This window comes from Cydia pomonella, chromosome 1, assembly GCF_033807575.1.
Source record: "Cydia pomonella isolate Wapato2018A chromosome 1, ilCydPomo1, whole genome shotgun sequence".
NCBI classification, from domain to species: domain Eukaryota; kingdom Metazoa; phylum Arthropoda; class Insecta; order Lepidoptera; family Tortricidae; genus Cydia; species Cydia pomonella.
The window spans coordinates 6,264,138-6,289,494 of NC_084703.1; the positions used below are offsets into that span (position 1 = coordinate 6,264,138).

Genomic DNA, 25,357 nt, shown 5'->3' on the forward strand with positions numbered 1-25,357 from the left:
TATATTTTTGTAAACTAAAACTGACAAGTAATTTACATTAATTTTCTCTAGTCCATAATTATTATTTTATTTAACTTTAATGTGCAGGTATTCAAAGAGAAATCTAAATCAAATATAAAGAATGCATGTATTAAAAAAATCATAATTATAAAATCAAATACAGCCAGGTTTACATGAAAATCCTGCGCCACTTCAAGACCAATTAGTATAATTATCCTTAGAAGTATCGCTTTACTCGCACTTACTGTCAACATCCTCCTCGTGTTCGTCCTCATGCTGGGAGCCGGAAGTGGTTCGCTGATGGCCCGACACAGAGGCGGCCGGAGCCTGCTCGCCTTCAGTGTTGTCGCTGTCGTAGAATGAGTCGGAGCTCGGCTGGTCCTGGAAAATACTCTGCCATTAGTAAAATGTTCTACGATAAAAGCTTTTCTAACGTTACGTTAACGTTAAAGTTATTCGTAAATTACGTAATTGCTCCTCATATATGTATAATATGAGTATATGATGATAAGTTTATAGATATATTCACTCTAAAAAATAATGTCAATCATTTCGCGTGTTTCATAAACAGCATATTATCGTCTTTATATGTCGTCATTAGTTAGATATTACCAAGTCAGGCGTGGGTTGCTTACGTAGGTTGCGCATTGAAATATTCCGAGCGTGAACTTTGGGGAATCAAGCATCAAGAATTCCTTGTACTTAATATAGCGATGTATATAGACATTTATGAACAAAAATAATCAGTGCGAATCGAGATTTCATTAATAATTCAGAAGCTTTAACTAAAATGTATCTACCATAATGGAAATGTCAGGAAAGCTGTAAGATTCTAAAAAATCCAACGCATAACATTGTGAAGCGCTATGCTATTTCAAATTCATTCAAGTGGTATTTACTTATCACATTTTTTGATACAACTAAGAAGTTAAGAACTCGTTGACGACAATACGCACACATAAAAAATACAGATAGTTACCACTATATTTAGAAACGTATAATACAAAGCGACATCTACCCTTAAGGGCGCATCGGATGTACCTGTCCTACTGATGTGCGGTTGGAACATTCCAAAATTTCCACTAGGAAAAAAATAGGAAATTTCTCATGTTTTTGTGTAGGAATAGAAATTTTCCATTTCCAAAATGAAAGTTTCCTTTGTTACCTGTAAAATTTTCTGAAATTTCCGAGAACTATTCCTACTTTTTGGGAACTTTACGCAAGTTACACATCTGTAGTCCTAACGCTGACAGCAGCTGCTGCCGGCAGCGTGTCCTGGATGACCAGCAGGTGGATCTCCTGCAGCCACTTGTCCACCTCGATTTAACACAGTACACTCACAGTAGCACCAGCAGTCCTTCTAACGCTGAGCAGGCTGCTCCTGCCGGCAGCGTGTCCTGAACGGCCAGCAGGTCGATCTCCTGCAGCCACTCATCCACCTCACTATAATACAGCAGACTCACAGCAGCACCTGAAGTCCTCCTCGCTGAGCAGGCTGATGCTGCCGGCTGCGTGACCTGGACGGCCAGCGGGTCGATTTCCTGCAGTCACTCATTGCTAGAATACAATAGTACACTCACGGCAGCACCGGACGCGTCGGTCCTCACGCTGAGCAGGCTGCTGCTGCGTGGCAACGTGTCCTGCACGGCCAGCAGGTCGATCTCCTTGAGCCACTCGTCGACGGGCGCGCTACTGTTGCGCAGGCACTCGAGCCGCGCCTCGTATTTGGCCTTCGAGGTCTCGGAGCGGCGGATGTTGGAGCGCAGCTCGTCCATGCGCGTCTCCAGGTCCGGTCCGTTCGGGTCGTTTGGATCCGTCTACGAACAAAGAACGAATTATTCTCTAGGACTGTATTTCTCTCCGATTTAAGTATCTTAGTATTTGTGTCGGTGACGTAAAGCCATCACCTCTCGCGCGACCTTTGTGGCTCCCTTGGTTTCAGATCTACTTGATTTTTTTGTTGTTTTGAAAATATCATTTAATAGACTCAATTTTAAAGTTTTATCAAATAAGATTTCTTAAAGCATACGCGGATCATTTTGACTATTTCACACGCTTAGATACTTACTTATGCAGCTGACTTAAGACTTGCAGTCACTCGAAGTCCTATTCGCCGAGCCACATCGACTGTCCATATTTAATATAAATAAGGTCTTAGCATATAAAACAATAGATAGATCCCCCAAACTGCATAGTAAATGACAAACGATCGACTTCACCTCCACGTGTTCCTTGTAAATAAACTGTTAATTGCAATAAATGGCACCACCCGTCGTTTTACACAACAGCAAAGAAAATTTAGTGCTATATTTAATTAAGGTTTCCAGGAACAACTATCGGCAAATTTACTTTGTATTCTGGAAGGCTTTTATTTGTCCTCTCTCACAAATAAATAAGTAAATGAAGTATAGGTACGGTAAACTACGGTACTAGACAGACCGAACGAAATACAACAATGGAATATTCGAGCAGCGTAGGACAAAGTGATTCTTTCTCAATAATGCTATTTGATTCACTGTTTTCAAACAGCATAATATTTTATTCTAATTCGAGCTACTGAAGTAATAAAATCTAAACTGATCCTGGTTATCGGTGCAGGGCAAGCCCAGCCAGTGGCCTTCTCGGAACTACTACCATATTCATGAATTCGGTCATTGTCATGCATTCTCACGCGTAGAAGTTTGATTGCAATCACGATGTCATTCTCATGCGCCCCACGGGACACTGCCTAATTTCACACGGCAGATTTGGCGGATTCATCAATTTCGTACATTGTTCAGACCTTGTGTAATGGCCACTATTCTGACAATATGTAAGCTGTCCTAGTCAAATACCAAATACTCTTAGTAACATAATACTTTTGGCAAAGAACAAGGGTACCGTAAAAATATTGGCCCATTGATAGTTGGTAATAATACCAATTAAAGATTATGCTTATTACAATTGACATTAAGTATAAGTAAGTATTATTGACAATCGTAATTGTTTAATGATCCTTATTACACCTGACACAGTGGTATTATGTGTAAATTACCGGCAAATGAATGAAAGTAGGACACAAAAGCTGTAACTTTAGGCAAACTAAATGCTACAATATGACCGTTTAGGCTGTACTCCTCAAACTGACCAACATTGGTTCAGCGACTTTAAAAAATAATTTATGTTTTGATTTTTAGTACACTTTGAAGTTTATTCTAAGACGCAATGCATGTTAAGTTAAGTGTATTTAAAGCGTGACAAGCAACTTCAGTTACACTGATGATAGCGTACATAGGAAAGAATATTTCACTTGTATGAGAAAGAGAAAATCAAGACTTTATTTATTTAATAGTTTTTTAACAAACGTTTTATTATCTGTTTTAATTTTTGGCTCTAGTAACAGGAAACACCCCGGGGTTCTTTTTGTATATAGTTAAAAGGAGGTCTAACGCAAGTATTTTAATTTTTATATTGAATTTTTACCCTACCTTAATTACATGATAAATTCAATTCACTCGTAAACTAGACTAGGTATATTAGCGAGGGCAAACTTAAAAAAAACTTAACAATTAAAGTTGTCTCGATAAAAAAAATACGAAAACATGTCTATGGCATATCGTTACCCTGTACACTATATCAGTATAATTTTTGTATAAAATAGTTAGTGACTTAGCCGAGGGATTTGACTAGCGAAATTTTAATCAGAAGTATACTTTAAGAGTTATTGAGGAAAAACGTTAAAACGCGCGCGATCGCCATATCTTCCATCAAAAGTTTCACGCGGCGTAACATATTTTTTGTTCCAAATTTCCTCTTAAGAGCCACGTGATCCTCCATAAAAAAATAGAAGACGTTTTTCCACTTCTAAATATTTTCCATTATCCACGATTTTTACTATGTTATTGACACAATAAAAAACTTGGTTTATAGGTTTTCCTTTTTTCAAAATAAGCGATACAAAAAAAAATTGGAACCTACAAACCTATAATATATTATTATGAAAAGGAATTTCATAGAAAAAGTACTGTTATTTCGCTAGGATCAAAGATATTTCTTCTCAAACGATCCAAGGAATAAAATCGGCAATCGGGGCGACAACCGTGTTCTCCGTGTAAACAGAGGCTCCGCCTCCTAACTTCTGAAACCCGCTCTAGTTTAATATTGATGCTGTTGCACCGCCTTGCATGTATACGTATTAATTTCAATGCATGCTAACGACAAGATAACTAGTTCTCGCTTCGATGCCATAGTATACTATGTTTTTACTTGAATGACGAAGAATCCGATGTTTTTACGTATATTGTAGCTTTGATTATACTATTATTGAAGGTATTAAGGGTAGTATAAGTAGATTTTATATCTACATAGTTTTAATCGAGTAAAGGTAAAAAAAAAATTACATTAGGTATGTAAGTTTAATCTTTAGTAGGTTCATACTAAGAGCTAAAAAACAGGTTTTAATACTCGTAAGATAATAAAATGCGTGAGCGATAAGAAGTTGTTTTCAGTATTCAACAATTAATACCTAGATGGGACTGGTTTGTGGCCTACATATGGTATTTTGTTAACTATGTAAATCTTGTTGTCTATAGCGCGAACAGCAGGTTTTACACATATTTTACCATGTTTAGTCAGAAATTGTCTAAATCAAAATTGTAAATTTGTGAGTTTCAAGTGACTGTATTTTGCGAGGTATTCCTTCGCGTGTGCACCCAGCCTCGTTATCTGTGGAAACAACTCACCTTCTGTCCCGCCTCGCGCATGGCCTGGTACAAGTGCAGCTTGCGGGTCGCGTCCCGCACCAGCGCGGTCTCGCGCACGACGCGCGTGGCCCAGCGCCGCGCCTCCTGCGCCAGCGTCTGCGCCACGGACTCGTGTTCCATGGTCACGATGTCGACGGGGTCGTTGTCGCATGGCTCGTAGTCGTACTGTTCAACAAAACACGAATTAGTATTGGCGATCCATTGTAAGTAAGTAAGTAAACACTTGATTGTACGAGAAAAAATATATATAGATTACACCAGATATAAGATAATTGTGTAGTACAAAGGCGAACTTATCCCTAAGAAGGATCACTTCCAGTTAACCTATAACTAAATTAATTTTATATAATAACATACTATAAACTATGCATACAGCCATACATAAATAACTTTTTCACCACACTAACTGGTAAAGGGCCTCTTGATTGTTCAAAAACTAATGAGAAAGTTGCATTTTATCCACATGTGGGGCAAAGTAATCAGATGCAAATTTTGAGTTGTATCTTTATATTAGCTGGCGCCTCTGCCCTAACCCAAGCAAGACGGAAGTCTGCTGCTTCCATCTTAACAATAAGCTTGCAGAAAGAACACTGACCGTCAAGTTTAAGGGCACAATACTTAAACATAATCCGCACCCCAAGTACCTTGGATTTACTCTAGACAGAAGTCTTACTTACAAGTGTCACCTACAAAAAGTATCAGCTAAATTGCAGACCAGGAATAGTCTAGTGCAAAAATTAACAGGGACAACTTGGGGAGCCTCTGCCTCGTGTCTCCGAATCACGGCGCTGGCACTGGTTTACTCGACGGCCGAGTACTGCGCTCCAGTCTGGATAAATAGTGTTCATACCTCAGCCATTGACACGCAGCTTAACCAGACTCTCCGTCTAATAACGGGATGCCTTAAGCCAACACCCATCCACTGGCTCCCCGCTCTTAGCAACATAGCCCCTGCGCGCCTGCGAAGAGAAAAATGCCTCCAACGCGAACTAGTGAAAGCGCACTGTAGTCCTGAACTACCAATTCACCAAGACCTAGAGGGCTTCGGAAGAAAACGTCTTAAATCCCGAAACCCGCCTGCACTACGGATTGAAAACTCCCTGACCACCCGTACCCTGGAGGAGGCATGGACCGCAGAATGGGAAGCCCTCAGGGACCAAGCAAACCCCTTCTCTGCTCTACCCCTGCGAGTATCCCTAGTGGGATTCAAGGAACCGCGCCGGGTGTGGTCTGCTCTTAACCGCTTAAGAACAGGAGTTGGCAACTGCGGCCACCACTGGTACAAATGGGGCTGGAGCTAGTTAAGGTGGAGCAACCAATACAATTAACCTTTGTCAGCGCTACCCCTAATTAGGTCTTGACGTCAATGCTTACTTGTCAATACTTTATTATAAATAGCTGTTAAGAATTAGATTTAAGTTAATATTGTATTAATTATTATCTTGGACGTTACTCTGTTCGATTAAATAAATTATTTTTAATAATAAATCCAGTCTCTCCATCTTAATTGGCGCTGAGGACAGGATTCCCGTCGTATCCTGACACGTTCAGAAAGCCGATAAAATCTCGCGACTGTGCCGTGCCGGACAACGTACGTTTCTACGTTTAAACGGGAATTCGAACAAATAAATTTATTAAGAGGAAACTGAGTCAAGTTCCTGTGAAGCTGAGCAGCCGAGCAGCGACAGACCTGGACTGGACCCGAGAACAAGTATTTTCAAGATCTACAATATTCCGGAAGGACATGGAAGCTGCGGGACTGTGAGTACACCTTTTCACCATTCCCTCGCTTACTTCCGTTATCTACCAGTAATATTTATACGTACCTTTACGGATTAGACATTGCCTTAATCGTATAGTATAAATAGTAAAGCTAATTGAGAATAAAATTCTTTTCAAATAGCGTGTAGCAGTAAGTAAACACAAGAATATTAGTTAATTTCGAGGTATTTTTTTTCTTTTCTCTCACTTGCCTTTAATTCACTTTGCAATAATAATGGAGAACGTTAATAGGGTACCTGCAGAAATAATTAAGGTAATCCCAGTATTCGATGGAGAAACAAGAGCATTACCATTATTTCTAAAAAAATGTGAATATGTTTTACAATCTTTCCCGGGAGGTATCGCACAAAACTTATATTTGCTTCACATTATAACCAGTAGACTTTCTGGGAATGCCGCTAATTTAATAGGAGAAAGGGACTCCATACATACATGGCAAGAGTTAAAACAGCTTTTAAGCCAACATTTTGGTGACCCTAGGTCCGAGGAATGTTTGGCAATGGAATTAGAATCACTAAAACGTAATAAAAGCGAAAGTTATTTGGATTTTTGCCACAAAGTCCAACAATTAAGAAGTAGTTTGTTTGCAAAAATAAGTGAAACAATAGAAGACGAAAATTTACGAGCAGCTAAACACCATATCTATAATAACACTTCACTGAATGTTTTTCTTTTTAATTTGCCAGCTTATTTAGTTAGGCTAGTGCGTTTGCAAAATGTCACAACTTTGGAGGATGCTTTAAAAATCGTTTTAGAAGAACAAAACTTTCAAACTATATACGACGCTAGGAATCCGAGGATGAATTCAAACCGAAACCAGATTAGTAGCAACACTCCAAAATTTGACAATACGCAAAGGCAATCAAACACACCTGTACTTAATAGGACATTTGGTTCAACAAGTACATTCACGCCATATAGCACCAATGTTTCAAACGGCCAAAATAATTCATTCCAATATAGAAATAATCGCCAACAAACTTCATATTCTAATAATAGATTTAACGACAGTAATCCACAACACGTGCCCCGCGTAAGTAGGTCACCGCCAATGCAGGCGCCGGCGCAGACGCCCCGTCAGCAATCTGCTACGGACAATAGGTATCGTACAGGCTATGATGCACAACAACCGGTAGCATCGGGTTCGAATACCGATGTCACTATGCGAACAGTTAATTCGAAGCGTGTTAATTACACAGAGAATAATTACGATTCTCAACAGTATAATGACGGTCAAAATTCTGTCTCGTACTGCGAACCAGTAGAAAATTTTTACGTGGAAGCCTCAATTGTAGGGAGAAAATAATTTTAAACTATAATAAGCATAAAAATCTGCCATACATTCATATACCAGAGTTAGACGCCGTTTTTATGATAGATACGGGCAGTACTCGATCATTTTTAAGTCCACAAATAGCTAACAAATATTACGGAAACTCAAAACGATTTGAACCATTCGAAGTAGTTAGCACACACGCCATAAGCACACATAATGAGACAGCTTACATTAATCTACCAAAAACTTTTAACACTAACGAAAAGCATAAATTTTATATTTATACGGTGGACGAAAGATACGACGGTCTAATAGGCAGTGATTTATTAGATCAATTAGGAGCCGATGTTAATTATAAAACAAGGATGTTAGTCACAAACACCACGCAAATACCAATGACATATAAATCATTTCGAAAAGAAACCTTCAATGTACCGCCGCGAACTGAGGTTAGAGTTAAATTACCAGTTAACTTGTTACATGGGGAAGGAATTTTAAATTTTACCCAGTTCACTAACGGGGTAAGAATGCCAGCCGCTATAGTAAAATGCACTAACGGTTACGCTGCAACTGTAATTCAAAATACAACTGATTTACACCAAAAAATAACAGTGACAGCCCCATTTCGTGTAGAGTTATTTAATCAACAAGCACTTAACATAAATTCAATCAATTCAAATCAACTGGAAATTTCACAAGATGTGGATGAATTATTAGTAAACAACTTAAATAAACTTAGATTAGACCATATGAACGAGGAAGAAAGAACAATAATAGGCAACTTATGTAGAGAGTACAAGGATATATTCTATTGTGAAAATATTCCATTAACCTTCAGTAATCAAGTTAAGCATAAAATTAGGACTAAAAATGAAGATCCCATTAACTTAAAAGCTCATAGGTTACCTCAAACTCAAACTCAGGAAATAAAAAAACAAGTTAGTAAAATGTTACGCGATAATATAATTCAAGAATCACACTCACCATGGAGTGCCCCAGTTCACCTCGTACCAAAAAAATTGGATGCTTCGGGGGAACAAAAATGGAGAATGGTCGTAGATTACAGGCGGCTAAATGACATAACGACTGATGATAAATACCCTTTACCAAACATCAATGACCTTTTTGATATGTTAGGTAAAAGTATGTACTTCACTACGCTAGACCTTGCGAGTGGGTACCATCAGATAGAAGTAGAATCAGAGGATAAACCTAAAACAGCTTTCAGCACACCCTTTGGTCATTACGAATTCCATCGAATGCCGTTCGGGTTAAAAACAGCCCCGGCTACCTTCCAAAGAGCAATGGACAACGTGCTCAGAGGGTTGCAAGGAATACACTGTTTGGTCTATCTAGATGACGTAATAATATTTTCAAAAAGCTTATCAGAACATGTAGATAAATTAAAGGCCGTGTTTGAAAGATTTCGTCAAACTAACCTTAAAATTCAGTTAGATAAGTCTCATTTCCTTAGAAAAGAAGTCCTTTACTTAGGACATACAATAACCAATGAAGGCCTTAAGCCAAATAATGATAAAATAGATGCCGTATTAAAATATCCAATTCCTAAGACAGCAACGGAAATCAAAAGCTTTCTTGGTCTTATAGGATACTACAGAAAGTTCATTAAAGATTTCGCGAAGATTACGAGACCTCTTACCGTCTGTCTAAAGAAAGGAAAAAAGATAGTCTTAGATGAGGAATATGTTAACAGTTTTGAAACATGTAAGAAATTGCTAACTAACGCACCACTTCTTCAGTTTCCTGACTTCGACAAACCATTCCTTCTAACCACTGATGCATCCAACTTTGCAGTAGGTGCGGTCCTATCACAAGGACCAATCGGGTCAGATAAACCTGTAGCATATGCTAGTAGATCTCTAAGTGATACCGAGAGTAGGTATAGTACCATCGAGAAGGAACTCCTAGCCGTAATCTGGGCCGTGAAGTACTTTAGACCATATCTTTACGGTAAAAAGTTTACTATCTACACAGATCACAGACCATTAGCATGGCTGTACTCACTAAAAGAGCCGAATAGTAAGCTCACACGTTGGCGATTGAGACTCGAAGAATACGATTTCGAGATTAAGTACAAAAAAGGACAGCAAAATACGAATGCTGACGCCCTTTCTAGAATTAGGATTAATGCCATAGATGATGATTTAGACTCTATAATAGCAAACATAGATGAAAACGAAGTTCGCGTAGCTGAAGTTAGGAGAGAGTTAGAACAATTAGAGGAAAACATACAACAAAATCGTTCATCGCAACTGGAGACGATAGAAATTTCAGACTCCGAAAGCGAACAGTCATCCGAAATGATAAAAATCTCAGATTCAGATGACAATGCTACAGCGAATTCCGTTTCAAATAGAGAACACGAGGGTATACCAATATTAAAAGAAGCCATAGATAGCAAACCAAAACAAATCTTGGTTCACACGTGGTTTAAAGACAAAATATGCGTAAATGATAGATCTAACAAAAAACAACGTATCACAGAAGTATTTATGCCCATTAATAATGAAAACTTGGTAAAGGAATTTCTTAAAGAATATGTAGATACAAAATACAAATATTTTATTTACTTTGAAGCCCCCGAGTTTAGGAAAACTTTCTCAACAGTAATTACAAAACTCTACAAAAAGGGAACATTAAAATTAATAGAATGTACAGAGCGCATAGTTAATTTGACAGACTCAGAAGTTGATCAACGCGATTTTATCATAAAATATCATGAAGGGAAAACGTGCCACAGGGGAATTAACGAAACATTAATAAAGCTAAAACGTTACTACTGGTGGCCAAATATGAAAGACACCGTTACTGCCATCATAAATACATGCGAACAGTGTAAGAAAATGAAGTACGAAAGGAAACCAATCAAACCCTGTATACAATTAACGCAAACCCAAAACTCACCATTTCAAGAAGTCTTTATGGATTTACTTTACATCGATAGTAAATATTATCTAACAATAGCAGACACGTTTAGTAAATTAGGACAGGCTATTAATATACCAAATCGTAGCACACCAGAGGTAGTACAAGCGCTTATCAAATATTTTAGTATGTACGGACTTGTCAAGAAAATCAATTGTGATTCAGGTACCGAGTTTAATAACGAACTTATAAAAGAGCTGCTAAAACTTTATAAAATCGAGCTACACATAGGTACTCCAAATAGCCCCAGCTCAATGGCAGTGGTCGAACGATTTCACTCGACGGTTATCGAAATCTATCGTCTAGCTAAATATGAAAGAAGTGATTCAGATGCCGCTTCCGTAATGACCTATGCAATCATGGCATACAATAACTCCATCCATTCGGCTACTGGTTTTACACCCTTCGAAATGGTCTTTGGTAATACGGATTCGAATAATGTATTCGATATCGATAGAGAACGAAATCTCACGCAAAAACTCTTACAGGACCATAGGAAGAGGTTAAAGGTTTTATACGAATACGTGGCGAAAAAACTTCATAAAGATAAAGTTAAAGTTAGGGAAAAGAGGGGAGGTGAAGAACCACCGAAAATCAAAGAAGGTGATGATATTTTCATGAAAAATACTAGGACTAGAAAGGCTAAAGATTTACCACGCTTCGAAAAGGCTAAGGTAATAGGTGAACCAAGTAGAAATATTATTCCAGTTCAATTAAAACAAAGGAAAACTAAGGTAGCTATTAAGAATGTTAAACGTCCTCCACAGGTTAAGAATCGCAATCCTGACACTGATCGGCTCGACCTACAGCCTGGAACTTCAAAGCCTGAAAACAAATCCGGGAATAGCACCGATCAAACTGGGCACAGCAGTGATGAGGATTAATTCATGGACTATTTTTAAGACATTAGACTTAGAATTACTTATAAATGAAGTAGATGTTAACTTTCAACAGTATAGTAAATTAAACATAACTATTTCAAGCAACATAGAATATAAAAATCAATTAGGTAATTTGTGTAAACAAATAGAATCATTTGAATCTAAAATAAGACATAGGATTAATCAGATTTTACCTTTTTCTAGATCTAAACGAGCATTATTTAGTCCTTTAGGTTCAGTAATTAAGTCAATTTCAGGAAATCTAGATGAAACAGACGCAATACGCTATGACCTCGAGATAAGGCAACTTAAAAATGCAGAACATTCAGTAGAACGTAAAGTATCTTTGATGGTGAATAGCCTAGATAAATTTGCCAATCTTGCAGAAATTACAAATTCAAACATTAATAAATTAAGTAATAAAACTATTGAATTAGAGTCATTGTTAGAAAGAGAATCCAAAAGAGATATCACCTTGTCACTTATGAATAACCTGTTTCAAATATCCAACAACTTTCACATTATATACGATTTTATTCAAGAAACAGAGACAGCAATAGCTTTCAGCAAATTACATGTCCTACATCAGTCTATAATAAATTCTACAGAACTTATTCACATCCTTTCAGAAATAACGAAACATGCTCACTTAATTTACCCAGTAGATAGAATAAACTTAATTAAAATAGAACGTAACATTATTCTTAAATCCTATATAGTTAGTAATAAATTAGTTTTTGTATTAGAAGTTCCATTGATAGAACCAAGTACGTATAATTATTACAAGGTAATCCCTATCCCTATTCATAATCATAAAACCCTAAAAACGACCACAATTATCCCCAAACACCCCTACCTAGTGGTGAACAGGTTGAAATACAGGCCCGTAGCAAACCCATGTGAAGAGATCGAGGACAACAAGTTCCTGTGTTCGAGTGATGACCTCGTACCCTACGCCACTGAGACCTGCATAGAACAAATTATGATGCTGAAGGAGAACTACACGAAATGCCACCAGAACGTCATACAAATAGAAAAGGAAAAAATTCAAAGGATCACCGAAAACTACTGGCTGATATATACCGAAAATAACCTAATAGTTACAGAATACTGCAACGAAGAAGTTAACAAACATACCATACAAGGAACCTTCTTTCTACAACCGAAGAAACAATGCAGAACAGAAGTAGGAGACATTATCATTCCAACACCCACAAACACCTCAATGAACGACCTGCAAACGCCGTTCGTACCATTACCAGAATTACGACAGCCCATTAGAGAAGAAGAAAGACGACTAGACCTACAAAATGTGGACTTCAGCGACATCAAGGACGTCATCAACAGTGCCAAGTTCAGCGTGAGCGAAAGCAACACGGACGACTTCATTTACGTGGTGAAAAATATTAGTGTCTGGACCATTTTACTATATGTTGTCATTCTTTTAATCATTGTTTTTACTTTATATAAATTTAAACCTTATACAAAGTGTATAGGACGAAATTCTCTGAACCCAACTGTGTCGTCTTCAGATAATTTCTCTCTTGAGGAGGGAGGAGTTAAGGTGGAGCAACCAATACAATTAACCTTTGTCAGCGCTACCCCTAATTAGGTCTTGACGTCAATGCTTACTTGTCAATACTTTATTATAAATAGCTGTTAAGAATTAGATTTAAGTTAATATTGTATTAATTATTATCTTGGACGTTACTCTGTTCGATTAAATAAATTATTTTTAATAATAAATCCAGTCTCTCCATCTTAATTAGCTCCTCTCCTGCCTGTAACTGCGGGCACCCAGACCAGACCATCAACCACATCATTCTGAAGTGCCCCCTTACTAGATACACAGGCCATGTAGATGATTTTAAGATCCTATCAGAAGAAGCGGTCGCGTACCTAGGAAAGGCGAAATTCTAATTATAAGTTTATCTATGTACTTAATCCAGTGACACACATATGCCATACGATAAATAAATAATAATTAGCTGGTAGAATTTACTTTTAAATTATGACTTTGGATGATACTTTTTTTATTTGGATTTGATTTCATTGGATTTTATTGGTATTTCTTAGTTAGTATTTTCCTCCTGCGAATACGGACGGACAGACAGACAGACATGACGAATCCATAAGGGTTTCGTTTTTGCCATTTGGCTAGGGAACCCTAAAATAGTACATTACGATACAAGTGCGAAACATAGGAAATTCGAAACGAGTGGCGATAAATTAAAACACGACCGAAGAGAGTGTTTTAAATCGACACGAGTTGCGAATTACCTATTCGCACATGTATCGTACAACGTTTTACAGTACATATGGCTCTTTAAATGTTCGACACAGTAACGTAATATGCTACTTCTCGCACTAGTGCTATAAAGTAGCCCCATATGTACTGTAAAGGATATTTTCGATTAAAAAAATCAAAATAAGGGACGTTAAAATATCGCATATCGCATCGCACACATAGCTAACCTGGATGTGTTGCTTCAGCACCGGGTAGTACAGGTACACGCACTGCAGGTTATAGTCCCGGGTCAGCTGCTGTGCCTGGTCCCGGATCTTGCCGAACGAGTGCTGGGTGGCGGAGCACGTCAGCAGCTCGGTGCGGCCCATGAGGGTCAGGAACTCTGATACCTGGACAATAAATACATATTACTTATGTAGTATACAAAATATTATCACGCGCAGGACAAAGGGTCCATAGTTTCTATTAATCAGTCACGCTTAGCACTCAGAATAAAAATTATCTTATTCTTGTCAAAATGTAAGCTAGCTAGATTAATAGAATCATAAATAAAAAGAAAATATACTAACTCCGAGATGATTACAATCACAATTTCAAAATGTTCATATAGGTAAAACAACATTTAGCGAATTTCTCACCTTTTCATATACGGCTGATTCCATGTTCTGCATGCAAGTCTGCAGTTCTACGAGGAAGTAGCGATTCTGAGGGCAAAAATACAATATGTACCTATTTTCATATTGCTTAAAACAAATGAGAAAAAACAATTTTCTAGTTTCATGGGGTCAGTTATCTCTGCAGCTTACAGTACATGTGTGATAGCCAATCAACACGTGGCGAACGAAAGTGTCTTATGTTCTACTAACACTAAAACACACAGACTCAGTAGGTAGGCCTAGCACAGCAGGGGCGCGACAGTATCTCACCCGCGAGATAGGCTACCCATCCCTCTCTAATGAATACATAAAGAAAAAGACGACTGACTACTGACTCTCGCGGTTGAGATACTGTCGCGCCCCTCCTGTGCTAGGCCTACTGATAACTATACATATCCTAGTACCCCATGTAAAAACTTAGCGTGGTCCATCTCTAACTGATAATTGGTAGATCTAATATAATTGCAATAAGGTTTACGTATGGTACCTGATGGGCATTGGCAGCGGCGATGCTGAGCAGATAGTCGTTCCTGGCGCCCGTGGACTTCTCCTCGAGTTGATCGCGACGCGACGATACCTTGGCGCTGTTCTTTTGGAGCGACGTTATCGATTGGAAGAAGGAACCTTTCTTCTTCTTCAATCTACAGCAAAAAATCTTGGATAAGGAACGAGTATTTTTGTATTGAATGGTTAGCAAATCAAAATGTATGTAATCTAAATCAACGACTGCTGCGATTGATTAAAAAAATCTCAACATACTCACTTCTAAATGTCATATATGGCTGTAGCAATAAGTACTAACACAAACACAATTTAAAATGAGCCTGGATACGTCTGCCGTGAGACTTAAGGGCAAAAAACACATGCGTAATAGAAAACCATGAAAACGATGGACCGTCAAAATTGAAACCTTTTTTGCTGACTGAGTATTCCACGATATTGTCTACCATTTGTCCCGTACCAACGCGAATTTCCTGAAGATTTGCAGGTAAGTATGGAGAGATAGAGTATAGTACGGGACTGTTCATGGAATGCCTCTGACTGGGAGACTGCTCAAGACCGAAAAAGGAGAGTGAGAGGGAGGCCTTTACCCTGTTGGAAGTGGACATTCCAGGCTCTTAAATAAAAAACAACTTACTTCTCCTCAATGTCTTTGGCTTTATCTCTGACGTCGTGGGCGGTGTGTTCCTCGTCGAAGTACAGCTTTTTGGTCTTGTCGACGTCAATCACTGTTAGTTGCAGCTCCTTGTGCGCTTGCGCCAGTGAGTCTGTGCACTGCAGACAAATGAACAAAACTATGTTTAGTGTTTACAGTAATAGTAATATCACATACTCGTACACAAATAGAAGCGTTGGTGGACAATAGCCCACATTGCCATACATGTGCGACGTGTGGCACTGTGTAGACGTGTGCCAAGGCGTGCGGCTTTCGAACCCCGGCTCTCATTTGATATTTACCGATCGCTTTTCGGTGAAGAAAAATATGGTATTTCGCAGAATAAAGCTGTGGCATGGCGTTTGCAATCTTTAAATGACATGATCTCTAATATCGGTCGGTGCGTCACGCTACTCTAATATTTTGGGGCTAGAAAGGTACCTTGGCATTATAATATTAGGGTAATAAGAACTGTCCGCTTATATATCAGGAGGGCGTTTAAATTTGGTAATAAAAATACTTAAATATGTTATTGTCTTATAGTTGACGTATAAAAAATTGTTTCGACCTTGTCAATATAAACAGCCAATCGTAATATGAATAATGTAATAACGGGTAAACATCGGACAAAGCCCGCGACGTCCTCGAATAAAATGAATTTGCAGAAATGCATACTAACCATAATATGTGTATAATATGTAGTTATGCATAAACGTCATGATGATTAACCTTTTAAACGCCGTAGTCTGATATATAAGGCATCAAGGAATGTGCATGGAGTGAGCCTTCCAAATGTGCGACATGTCAGCGCTTTAAGAAACCGTCCAACCATAAAACCGAAGGCGAGCAGTGCCCAGCGATGAAAATGCGCAAACTGGATATTTAAGTTCTATAGACTATGCGGGTACCTAGAGCCACTAGAGCGCTAAGTATAGCGATAGTATTTTAAAAAATATTAGAAATCACTTTTTCTTTAAAATAGTTATGTCACCAGTTGATATTTGTATAAATATAACATAGTTCACTCACTTTATCTACCTTTTTTTTGTTATAAATAATCATTCTGCTACTTAGGTTAACATTTGGTTGTCCCGTTTATTGCTTGACCGTATAAATTTATTTAAGTATATACATACGTTTTTGTTTGTAATAATATATCATCCTTATTGCTTTTGACCAATAAGCACCTAAGTTACACATTGACCTACTAACACGAAATTCCTAAGATACAAGTATCAAGTTGCTTAGTGTAGGTATTGACGCAATGTAATGTAATTACTAAGGATCTATTTATTAGAAAATACAAGTCATTCCTCCGTCCTTTACTTAAGTATGCTTTTCAGATATGGCCTGCTTTAAAAAGGACATCACATTTGCTAAAATATTTGCTTCATTTAAAGACAAGCCTTATGAAGAACGGCTTCATGAATTGGTTTTACAACATTGAAGGACTGAAGGAAGAAGCGAGGCAATCTTATTGAGACATACAAAGTCTTGTCTGGACACTATAATGTTTCAAATATTAAAGACATATACATATCAAGCCAGAATGTAAGATTGAGAGGACACTAAAAAACTAATCTAACATCCATGTGCTACCCTAGAAAACACTTCATGGCAAATCGTGTAGTAAATGCGTGAAACTCTCTACCAGAAACTGTTGTTAGTACACCGTCGGTGAACTCTTTCCAAAATACACTAGATACACATTTTAGAACTTTAATAAGTCCAAAATAAACACAAGTGCTGCGATGTAAGTACACGCATCAGCTCCAAGAGCTGCTAGTGCGTCAAATATGTTAGAGCCAGTTACTAATATTGGAATGAACCACTCAAAAGTGGAGAAGCCATAGCATGTTAAGATCACAAAGTTCGTTCTATTTTAACAGGATAAAGAACTCGTAGACTCCTGAACTCCAATAACTCGGAGACCGTTACAAGGTCTACAATTAGTAAGAAATAGGTAATTGAAGGTGTAACTGCTTTATTACCTTGTGGGACACGTCAGGTGACTATGTAATTGGAAGAAAAGAACTGGAATGGCATTTATTATAGGGCATAAACTCACTTTCATGGTATGGTCGCAGACGAGCGAATCGATTTTAATTAACTTTTTGTGATCGTAACGTTAGGCACAGGTATGTGACTTACGCTACTACTATTACCATCCTTGACTTTTGACAATGTTACATTACATGCATAACATAACAGAGGATGTAACAAAAATCATGATAATCCTTTGAAGGGCATAATCGGTAAGTACCTATAATCGTGGTAATAATTACATAAAACTAGACTAGACAAATTGATGAAAATAAACTATAAATTAACTTAAGGGTCCTATAAATTAAAAGCGTCCTCCAAATTATTACATATATTAAAATATACTGGGACCAATAAATTGGTCTTTTTTAGTTCCCTTGCGCCATTATATTTTAACATTGCATTTGCATTACAGATGAAGGCTGCACTAAAGTTTTCTCACACAGAGTGTACAATAAATTTTGCAAAATATTAATCCTTGTCCTCGTTGCCGATCTGCTGCTGGATCACCTCGCCGTCGGCGAGGCATACACTAGCTTCCCATCCCATCTACATGTAATACCTACACTACACACTAACCCTCTTGAAGACGTGGATTTTGTGTTAGCTTAACATGTTGACCTCGTCAGCGATCCTTTATTTGAAACCCACTCGGAAGGAACCAACCTTCTTTGCAACGTTGATCTTGTGCTGGCGCAGCATCTTGGCCTCGTCGGCGATCTGCTGCTGGAACACCTCGACGGCCGCCAGGCGCGCGCGGGCGAGCTTCTCATTCTCCTCGAGGACCGTGCGCCACACGTTCCACATGTTCCTGTTCGTCAACAGTAAATTCGTCAATTGAAGAAAAGTTAAAAGCGACCACGAATTTTTTTTTTTGGTAAGAGAAGACCTTTGCCCTTTTATGCATGCAACTCGAGGTATCAAAGAATAAGAAGTAAGGTCACCTTCAGCTTCACCTCGTCAGTATTTCATGGTAAAAAACCGTATTTCTCCTATACTTAAGAATATTGTTGTTTCTTTAAAACTGTTAATAGTTTACAAGTTTTGCCTTTATAACATTGATTATAAGAGCGGAAATGACAATTACTTATGGATACAAATAGACCTGTGGATATTAAGTCAACACCAAACGACAGCAGTCACGGTCTAAGTAAACTAAATATATTAAATACCATTTTTCCTCCGCTCCGTCGACTTTGATGTCCGGGATGTTTGGGATCTTCTTACTGAGATATCCTGAAGATATTTTCAGCAAGGCCTGCGAACAAAAACTTTGTGTTAAGATGCGTTTGTAACTTCGATAGATACCGCAATCTTCAAGCAAACATAACAGATGCTTGTTTAAAACCGCTAACCGCTTATTATACACCCAGAAAGTCTTCTTGATCTGGAAAGTGAATAAAATATAATTTAGAAATCTCTACGGGCTTAGAAGAATATCTTTTGTATCTGTTAGCGACGTGCTCAAAATGGGTTTTTTCTCTTTATTTTAATTTATTTTAATATGGTGGTACTCTCATAATCTGTACAATGTTAGTTTTATGCTGAAATTTGAAGGTACATATATATATATATATATATATACGTGTGACGCAGCGACAAGGTTCCAACGGTTTTGTTTTTTGACCACGCGTCAGTCGGCTTGTCTATCCGCGCGCGACACACGTACATATCGCTCTCATATAAAATTCACGTGGTGTCTGTAACTTTGTGAAATTAAACTGTTTTTCGTAATCCGTATTTCGAGCTTTTATTGTGGAACACCTACAGCGTCAACAGTATCTATAATAGATACAAAATAGCATCGAATTTGTCTATTGAAGCGAGCGACACGCACTGAGAATAATGTCAAATCAAGACCATGTTTTATAACTGGCCGCTACTGGTATATATATAAAGCTAACCTGATCATTCTTATGCAGAGACTCAATTTTGCCTCCATGCGAAAAGAAACTAACTAATGTGGCTCAGCGACCTAAAGGGTCTTGGCCTCCGACAGAAGAGCACGCCACTTTATCTGATCCTACGCCGCTTCCTGCCAATTATCGGCTTGGAGCTGCCGCAGATCCGCTTCAATGCTGTCTCCCCAGCGGTATCTGGGTCGACCCATCGGGCGGCCACAACCACCACCACGGTCTTCCCGGAAGACCGGTTCTCTTAGCAGCCCGATCCTCTTCAATTCTAAGTAGGTGGCCGAAGCAGCGAAGTCTTGGGATTTGGTTTCACCGATGATATTAGGTTCACCCACCAACTCCTCGATTTCGGCATTATTCTATATCCTCCAGTGCCATAATCTCTTTTGATACGTTCCAGGATATTTTGAAAGGCCTTCCTTTCCGCTACCAGAATACGAAAATAAAGCTTTCATTTAATGTCACAATGACCCAGATTTTGCAATTTCTTATCTAGGTTCCTACTTATATTGTTCATGGCTTGTAAAGTTAGAAACGCTAAATAGGTTAATAACTAGGTTATACGTCTACCAGATAGTTAAACCTGCCATTTAATAAGTTTCATTATGTCCAACCAAACTGGGTAGCGACGTCATACATAATAAAATATTAGATCAATGCTATCGTCAATCAATGCAGGCGTTTTGATCTACTTACTAAGAGCAATTGTAGATACATCCCTACCAACATTATATTATACCTATACATGCGACAGGAATTCGGTCTGTCAGTCAATCTGTAACCTCCTCATGTCTATACGCTGAACCGAGTTACATGAAATTTGGCACGGAAAGAGTTTGAGGCCTGGGAAAGGGCATAATAGGGAAGTTTTTTCCAATAATCACTATCCATACAGGGAAATAGAAAATATGACCGCCTAGGTAGATTATGAACACATAACTAGCGAATTTTAGTTAATCAAGGAATTTCAATACCGGCTGAAGATGTGTACAGGTACCTACATAAAGAAACTAGTATTAATTTTTATTTTCAAAATTTAACAAGTTAAGGACCGACCACACCCGCAGTTAACGGAGCTTATACGCAGAAGCGCGTCATATGCGCTGCGTTTTTGTCATAGGCAATTTGCGTAAACACAGTTTGCGTACACGGTGTATCAACATCTATTGTGCAGCGGTGTGCCCGCTGCTTTAAGTTAATAATTCATTCGCTTGCTAATTTCGCATGAAGAGATGAAAAGTTTGAAGGCAGCGCAATTTAAAATGATTAATTAGCAACGCAAAATATGATATGAGCAAATGCATAGCCAAATAAAAAGAAAATGATTTATGGAATGAACAAAATTGATAAAAAAGTACAAAATATTGGTAAGGCAGACATCCGAGTGCCAGTCACCGTCCCATTCCATGTCATTTTTAAACCTAACTCATTGTCAACAGGGCTGACAGGTGACATCAACTGGGCATTATCATGCCGAACACTAGGACGTTTACCTTACAAATTACTCGATAAATATTTTTATCTGACTTCTAATTCTAAACTCCTTAATTGTAAATCCTCTTACTCCTAAGCGCACCAGAAAAATCATCAAACCAGGAAATTGAAATGGAATATACTTGAAGTAAGAATATCGGAATGATTGTCATCTTTTTCTTACTTACACGGGAACATAGAAAAGCCACCTCCGGACTGAGGGCAAGACAAGCGTAGATAGCTGCCGCACCGACGGAAAGTCAAATACGCCCAAATGTTTTCCGTAACGAAACGAATGTGTTAATGGGGCATTCCACGGCTATCCTGTACAAACGTATTTTATCCAACGTATTTCCTGTATTTCATTCAGCGTTTTGTGTTGATTCCTTTGTGACAGAGATAGAAAAAATTTGAATGGATAAATATTACCTAATACAGGCGCCATCAGATATATCAGTGCTCACAAATATCCGAACACACTTCTACTTTCAACGCGTTAAAGTGCGTGTTTGATTGAGCACTACGGCGGTTCCGACATATCTGATGCTGACTGTACCATACCTACAGTACAACATTTAAGTGATTGTTCACACAGCGTCTATGTGCTTTCCATTGGTAGACAAATCGATTAAACGTCGAAATTATATCAAAAAGACGTCATTTTGTTATTGTTCGGCCGTGTGTCTCGCTTGCGTCAATAGATGCACGAACAAGTACGAACGAAATGCACGTGCGAATTATACTAAATTATTTACATAGATATCATTTTGACAAAATCATTTAATATTTGACTTTTCGAGCGGCACCGGCTTCCGACACGTTTTGACTTCAAAATGTAGGGAAAGTTAGAATTGGCCTCCCGAACGCATGGATGGCTACAAGATATTAACATTACCCAATAGAATAAAAAGTAACTGAGGAGTTTTCAGCACATTTTTATGTGAAAATGTTATATTGGGATGTGATACATTGTAGGCAACATAATCCGGACCAACACTATGATGAAGAAATATTCCTTTAAGTAGTTTCATTAACATTATGAATTACAGTGAAATCTGGATAATTGAAATCTCAAGAGATCGGCGATTTTGAGTCAATTAACCTTGTTTTCTTTTTAAGCAGATCATGCCAAATATCCTTAAACACATAGAGGTTCTCATTTACACAGGTTGTTCTCTGGCAAAATTATTTTATGGACGTGCAAATAACCTTTGAAATTAGTTTCACAATCTTATATTCTGGTTTTTTGGTCTATATATTATAGATTATTTAAAATCAACTTTATACTATGTTAACTACTAGTTTATTTTATTATAATTGTTTGGGTTTTAATATTTTTCTCGTGAATTGTAAAAGAAAGTTTCATTGTACGGAGTAGGGAATTATTATATTAATTACAGAAAAATACAATTTATTTGATTTAAAAAAAGACTCATTCGTCTACACGCTTCGACAGATACCTACCTAAGTAATTAAATAACTTCCGGTTTTATTTTAAACTTCAAAATAGTTTTATAAAACAGAAAGCTATAACTATAAAGAACATTGTTTCACCTCGCTACATTATTCCAATTACAGAGGTAATACCCTGACCCGTTTCAATAGTAGAGGCAATGGAAAGCACATTATAATAGTACATTACGATACAAGTGCGAAAAATAGGAAATTCGAAACGAGTGGCGATAAATTAAAACACGACCGAAGGGAGTGTTTTAAATCGACACGAGTTGCGAATTACCTATTCGCACATGTATCGTACAACGTTTTACAGTACATATGGCCCTTTAAATGTTCGACACAGTAACGTAATATGCTACTTCTCGCACTAGTGCTATAAAGTAGCCCCATATGTACTGTAAAGGAACTTTTTAGCACTGTTTCAATTATGGAGGTCATGAGTGTGATATGTTTCTGAATGTCATTTAAAGAGGTTCCGTAATTTCAATTATAGATAACTTTTGGTGCCTTTGGTTGCAATTATTGAGGTTTCCCATTTATCCAGGTCCCAATTAACTAGGTTTCTTTGTATAAGGATCTCGCAGGGCTCCACATTCGCAAAGCTGCTTACTAAAACCAGGGTACAGAAGACTGACACCATTTTTCCTCCTTCACTACTTATATATTTAGTTAGTCTCTAACGACATCTTAGAATTCTAGGACCCCAATTTTTTCCCTGCCGTTGTTAAAAATAAGCCAAGCCATTAAAATAAGTTTTCTGCTGCTTTCAGAGTAAGTAAGGCATAATATACTGGGCTGGTTTTTAGAAAGGAATTTGCAATATAAAGGATTAAATTAAAGAATTTGATTTGCAATCTAAACCGGCCGTACCAGTAAAACGTAAAAGGCCAGTCATAATAAGTTTAAGCAAGTGTTAATAAATTAGAAAGCAGATAAAATTGTAAATAGTACCCACTTTACATAATGGGGTCCATTCTGAATGTATTAACAGTATACCTTGTTGTTACAATCGGAATGAACCTCCTGGTGGAGCACTTCATTGGATTAACGCAGAAAATATCGAAAATTCTATTTCCTTTACCGCAAATAAAATTACCTTTTAAGTAAATAAATTGTGCACAAATGCAATCTTCTTCAACGTCTAGTGCCTATTTCCGTGTGAACGGAATTACTTTCAAAGACCGGGTCACTATTTTGGTATGCATTTTACAGATTTATTCTAAAACATGGAGTATTCTGTCTAGTAATCTAGAAAGTAACAAGATCACGAATTACTCGAATTAGTTGAACCTAAACTCTGCCTCGATATTATTTGTACCTTCTATGAAACAAATAGAAAATGAGGTAACGAAGTTATGTATTTCACGCTGTTAAATATTTATGGCGTTATTCATAAACGCGTTACTGGCCTGAATTCGCTATGAATCGTTTGTCTTTATCTGTCATTTTGACTTATGTATTTGAAAGGGATAAAACATAATTAAACTAAATCAGGCCCGTAAAATTTTATAAATACTCATAGTCATTCGCCAACAAAAATACAACTTCAAACAGAAAAAAAAAACGTAAGATAATTTGCATCATTCGAAAAAGGATTTAAAAAGTCTAGAAAAAAATTCATAAGGACATTTCCATTTCGGAACTGGAAAATATCGTTCTTAGAAGAAAATTAGGTACTTACGAGTAAACAAAGTAAATAGCATAAATAGTATACATTTACGAAATATTATCGTGATGAAAATATCGCCACTATTAAATGTTTTGTATACGGTATCTGGAACACGGTACCAGAGAAGAAGCCGATAAGAAACGCTATTAGTTTTCAGTTAATAACTCAGACGGCTCTTTATTTCCCGTATAAAAATCAAATTTTGTAGTTATTTTCCCTTGGGAATGTCGATAAATGGTTTAGAAGCCGATAAGAAACGCTATTAGTTTTCAGTTAATAACTCAGACGGCTCTTTATTTCCCGTATAAAAATCAAATTTTGTAATTATTTTCCCTTGGGAATGTCGATAAATGGTTTACGACATGATGGCCGCGATGGATGGATTGTGTGAAAGAGGATATGAGAAAGAAAGGAGTGAGTGCTGAGGTGACGAAAGATAGAGGAGAATGGAAGAGAAGAACATGTTGTGCCGACCCCACATAACGTGGGATAAGGGCAGGAGGAAGAAGAAGAAGGCCGCGTTAGGTGCCCGAGGCCCTACCGCGAATAAGGTAAATAGAAATTTCTTTATCTACCTCTCTATCGTTATAATACACAAAGGCGTTAAAGAGATAGATAACGGAATTTCAATTTTCGTTATTCGCAGTAGGCCCTCAGTCAACCAATATTCGCAAATTGCGGGGATCTTTTTGTTTTACTCCAATAAAGGCCGCACTTTGCGAACTTCGATTTTTGCTGTTATAGCCCCGGATGCGACAGTTTTCCTTTAAAATCGATGTTCACCTCGATATTGTCCATTGAAACTTACAAATTGATTTCAATTTCAATGCAAGCAAGATGCTCTGCGACCAATTACACATTTTAAAAGTGAAAATATGTACTGCTTACTCTTATGGTGTTATTAAGTCTAACAAGCCTTTGACAATCGTTTGTCCTTATCCGGCTGTAACAAAGATGGTAAAGTTTAATTAATACGGCGGTTTGTCTTTTTTAAGTTCTTAAGAGTTTTTTTAGTTAAGCATAAATAGATATGTTAATATTCATCAAATTTTAAAGACCGTGGCCGTAGTCGATATATGATTGGACGAAATCGGCTTGATAGAAAATAATTGCA

At 37.6% G+C, this 25,357-nt stretch overlaps 1 protein-coding gene across 6 annotated transcripts in view; it reads right to left on the reverse strand.

Moving 5' to 3' along the window:
* Positions 1-25,357, reverse strand: part of LOC133522438 (protein nervous wreck) — an 81,998-nt gene that overhangs the window by 33,820 nt on the left and 22,821 nt on the right. For all 6 annotated transcript variants that reach the window (XM_061857892.1, XM_061857828.1, XM_061858031.1 and 3 more), the window contains exons 3-11: positions 18,903-18,988; positions 18,397-18,541; positions 15,670-15,806; positions 15,019-15,172; positions 14,514-14,579; positions 14,103-14,264; positions 4,722-4,907; positions 1,581-1,817; positions 246-381 (exon numbers count right to left, since the gene is read on the reverse strand). In XM_061857892.1, coding sequence (XP_061713876.1) covers positions 246-381; positions 1,581-1,817; positions 4,722-4,907; positions 14,103-14,264; positions 14,514-14,579; positions 15,019-15,172; positions 15,670-15,806; positions 18,397-18,541; positions 18,903-18,988 — 1,309 coding nt within the window. The remainder of the gene's footprint in view (positions 1-245; positions 382-1,580; positions 1,818-4,721; positions 4,908-14,102; positions 14,265-14,513; positions 14,580-15,018; positions 15,173-15,669; positions 15,807-18,396; positions 18,542-18,902; positions 18,989-25,357) is intronic.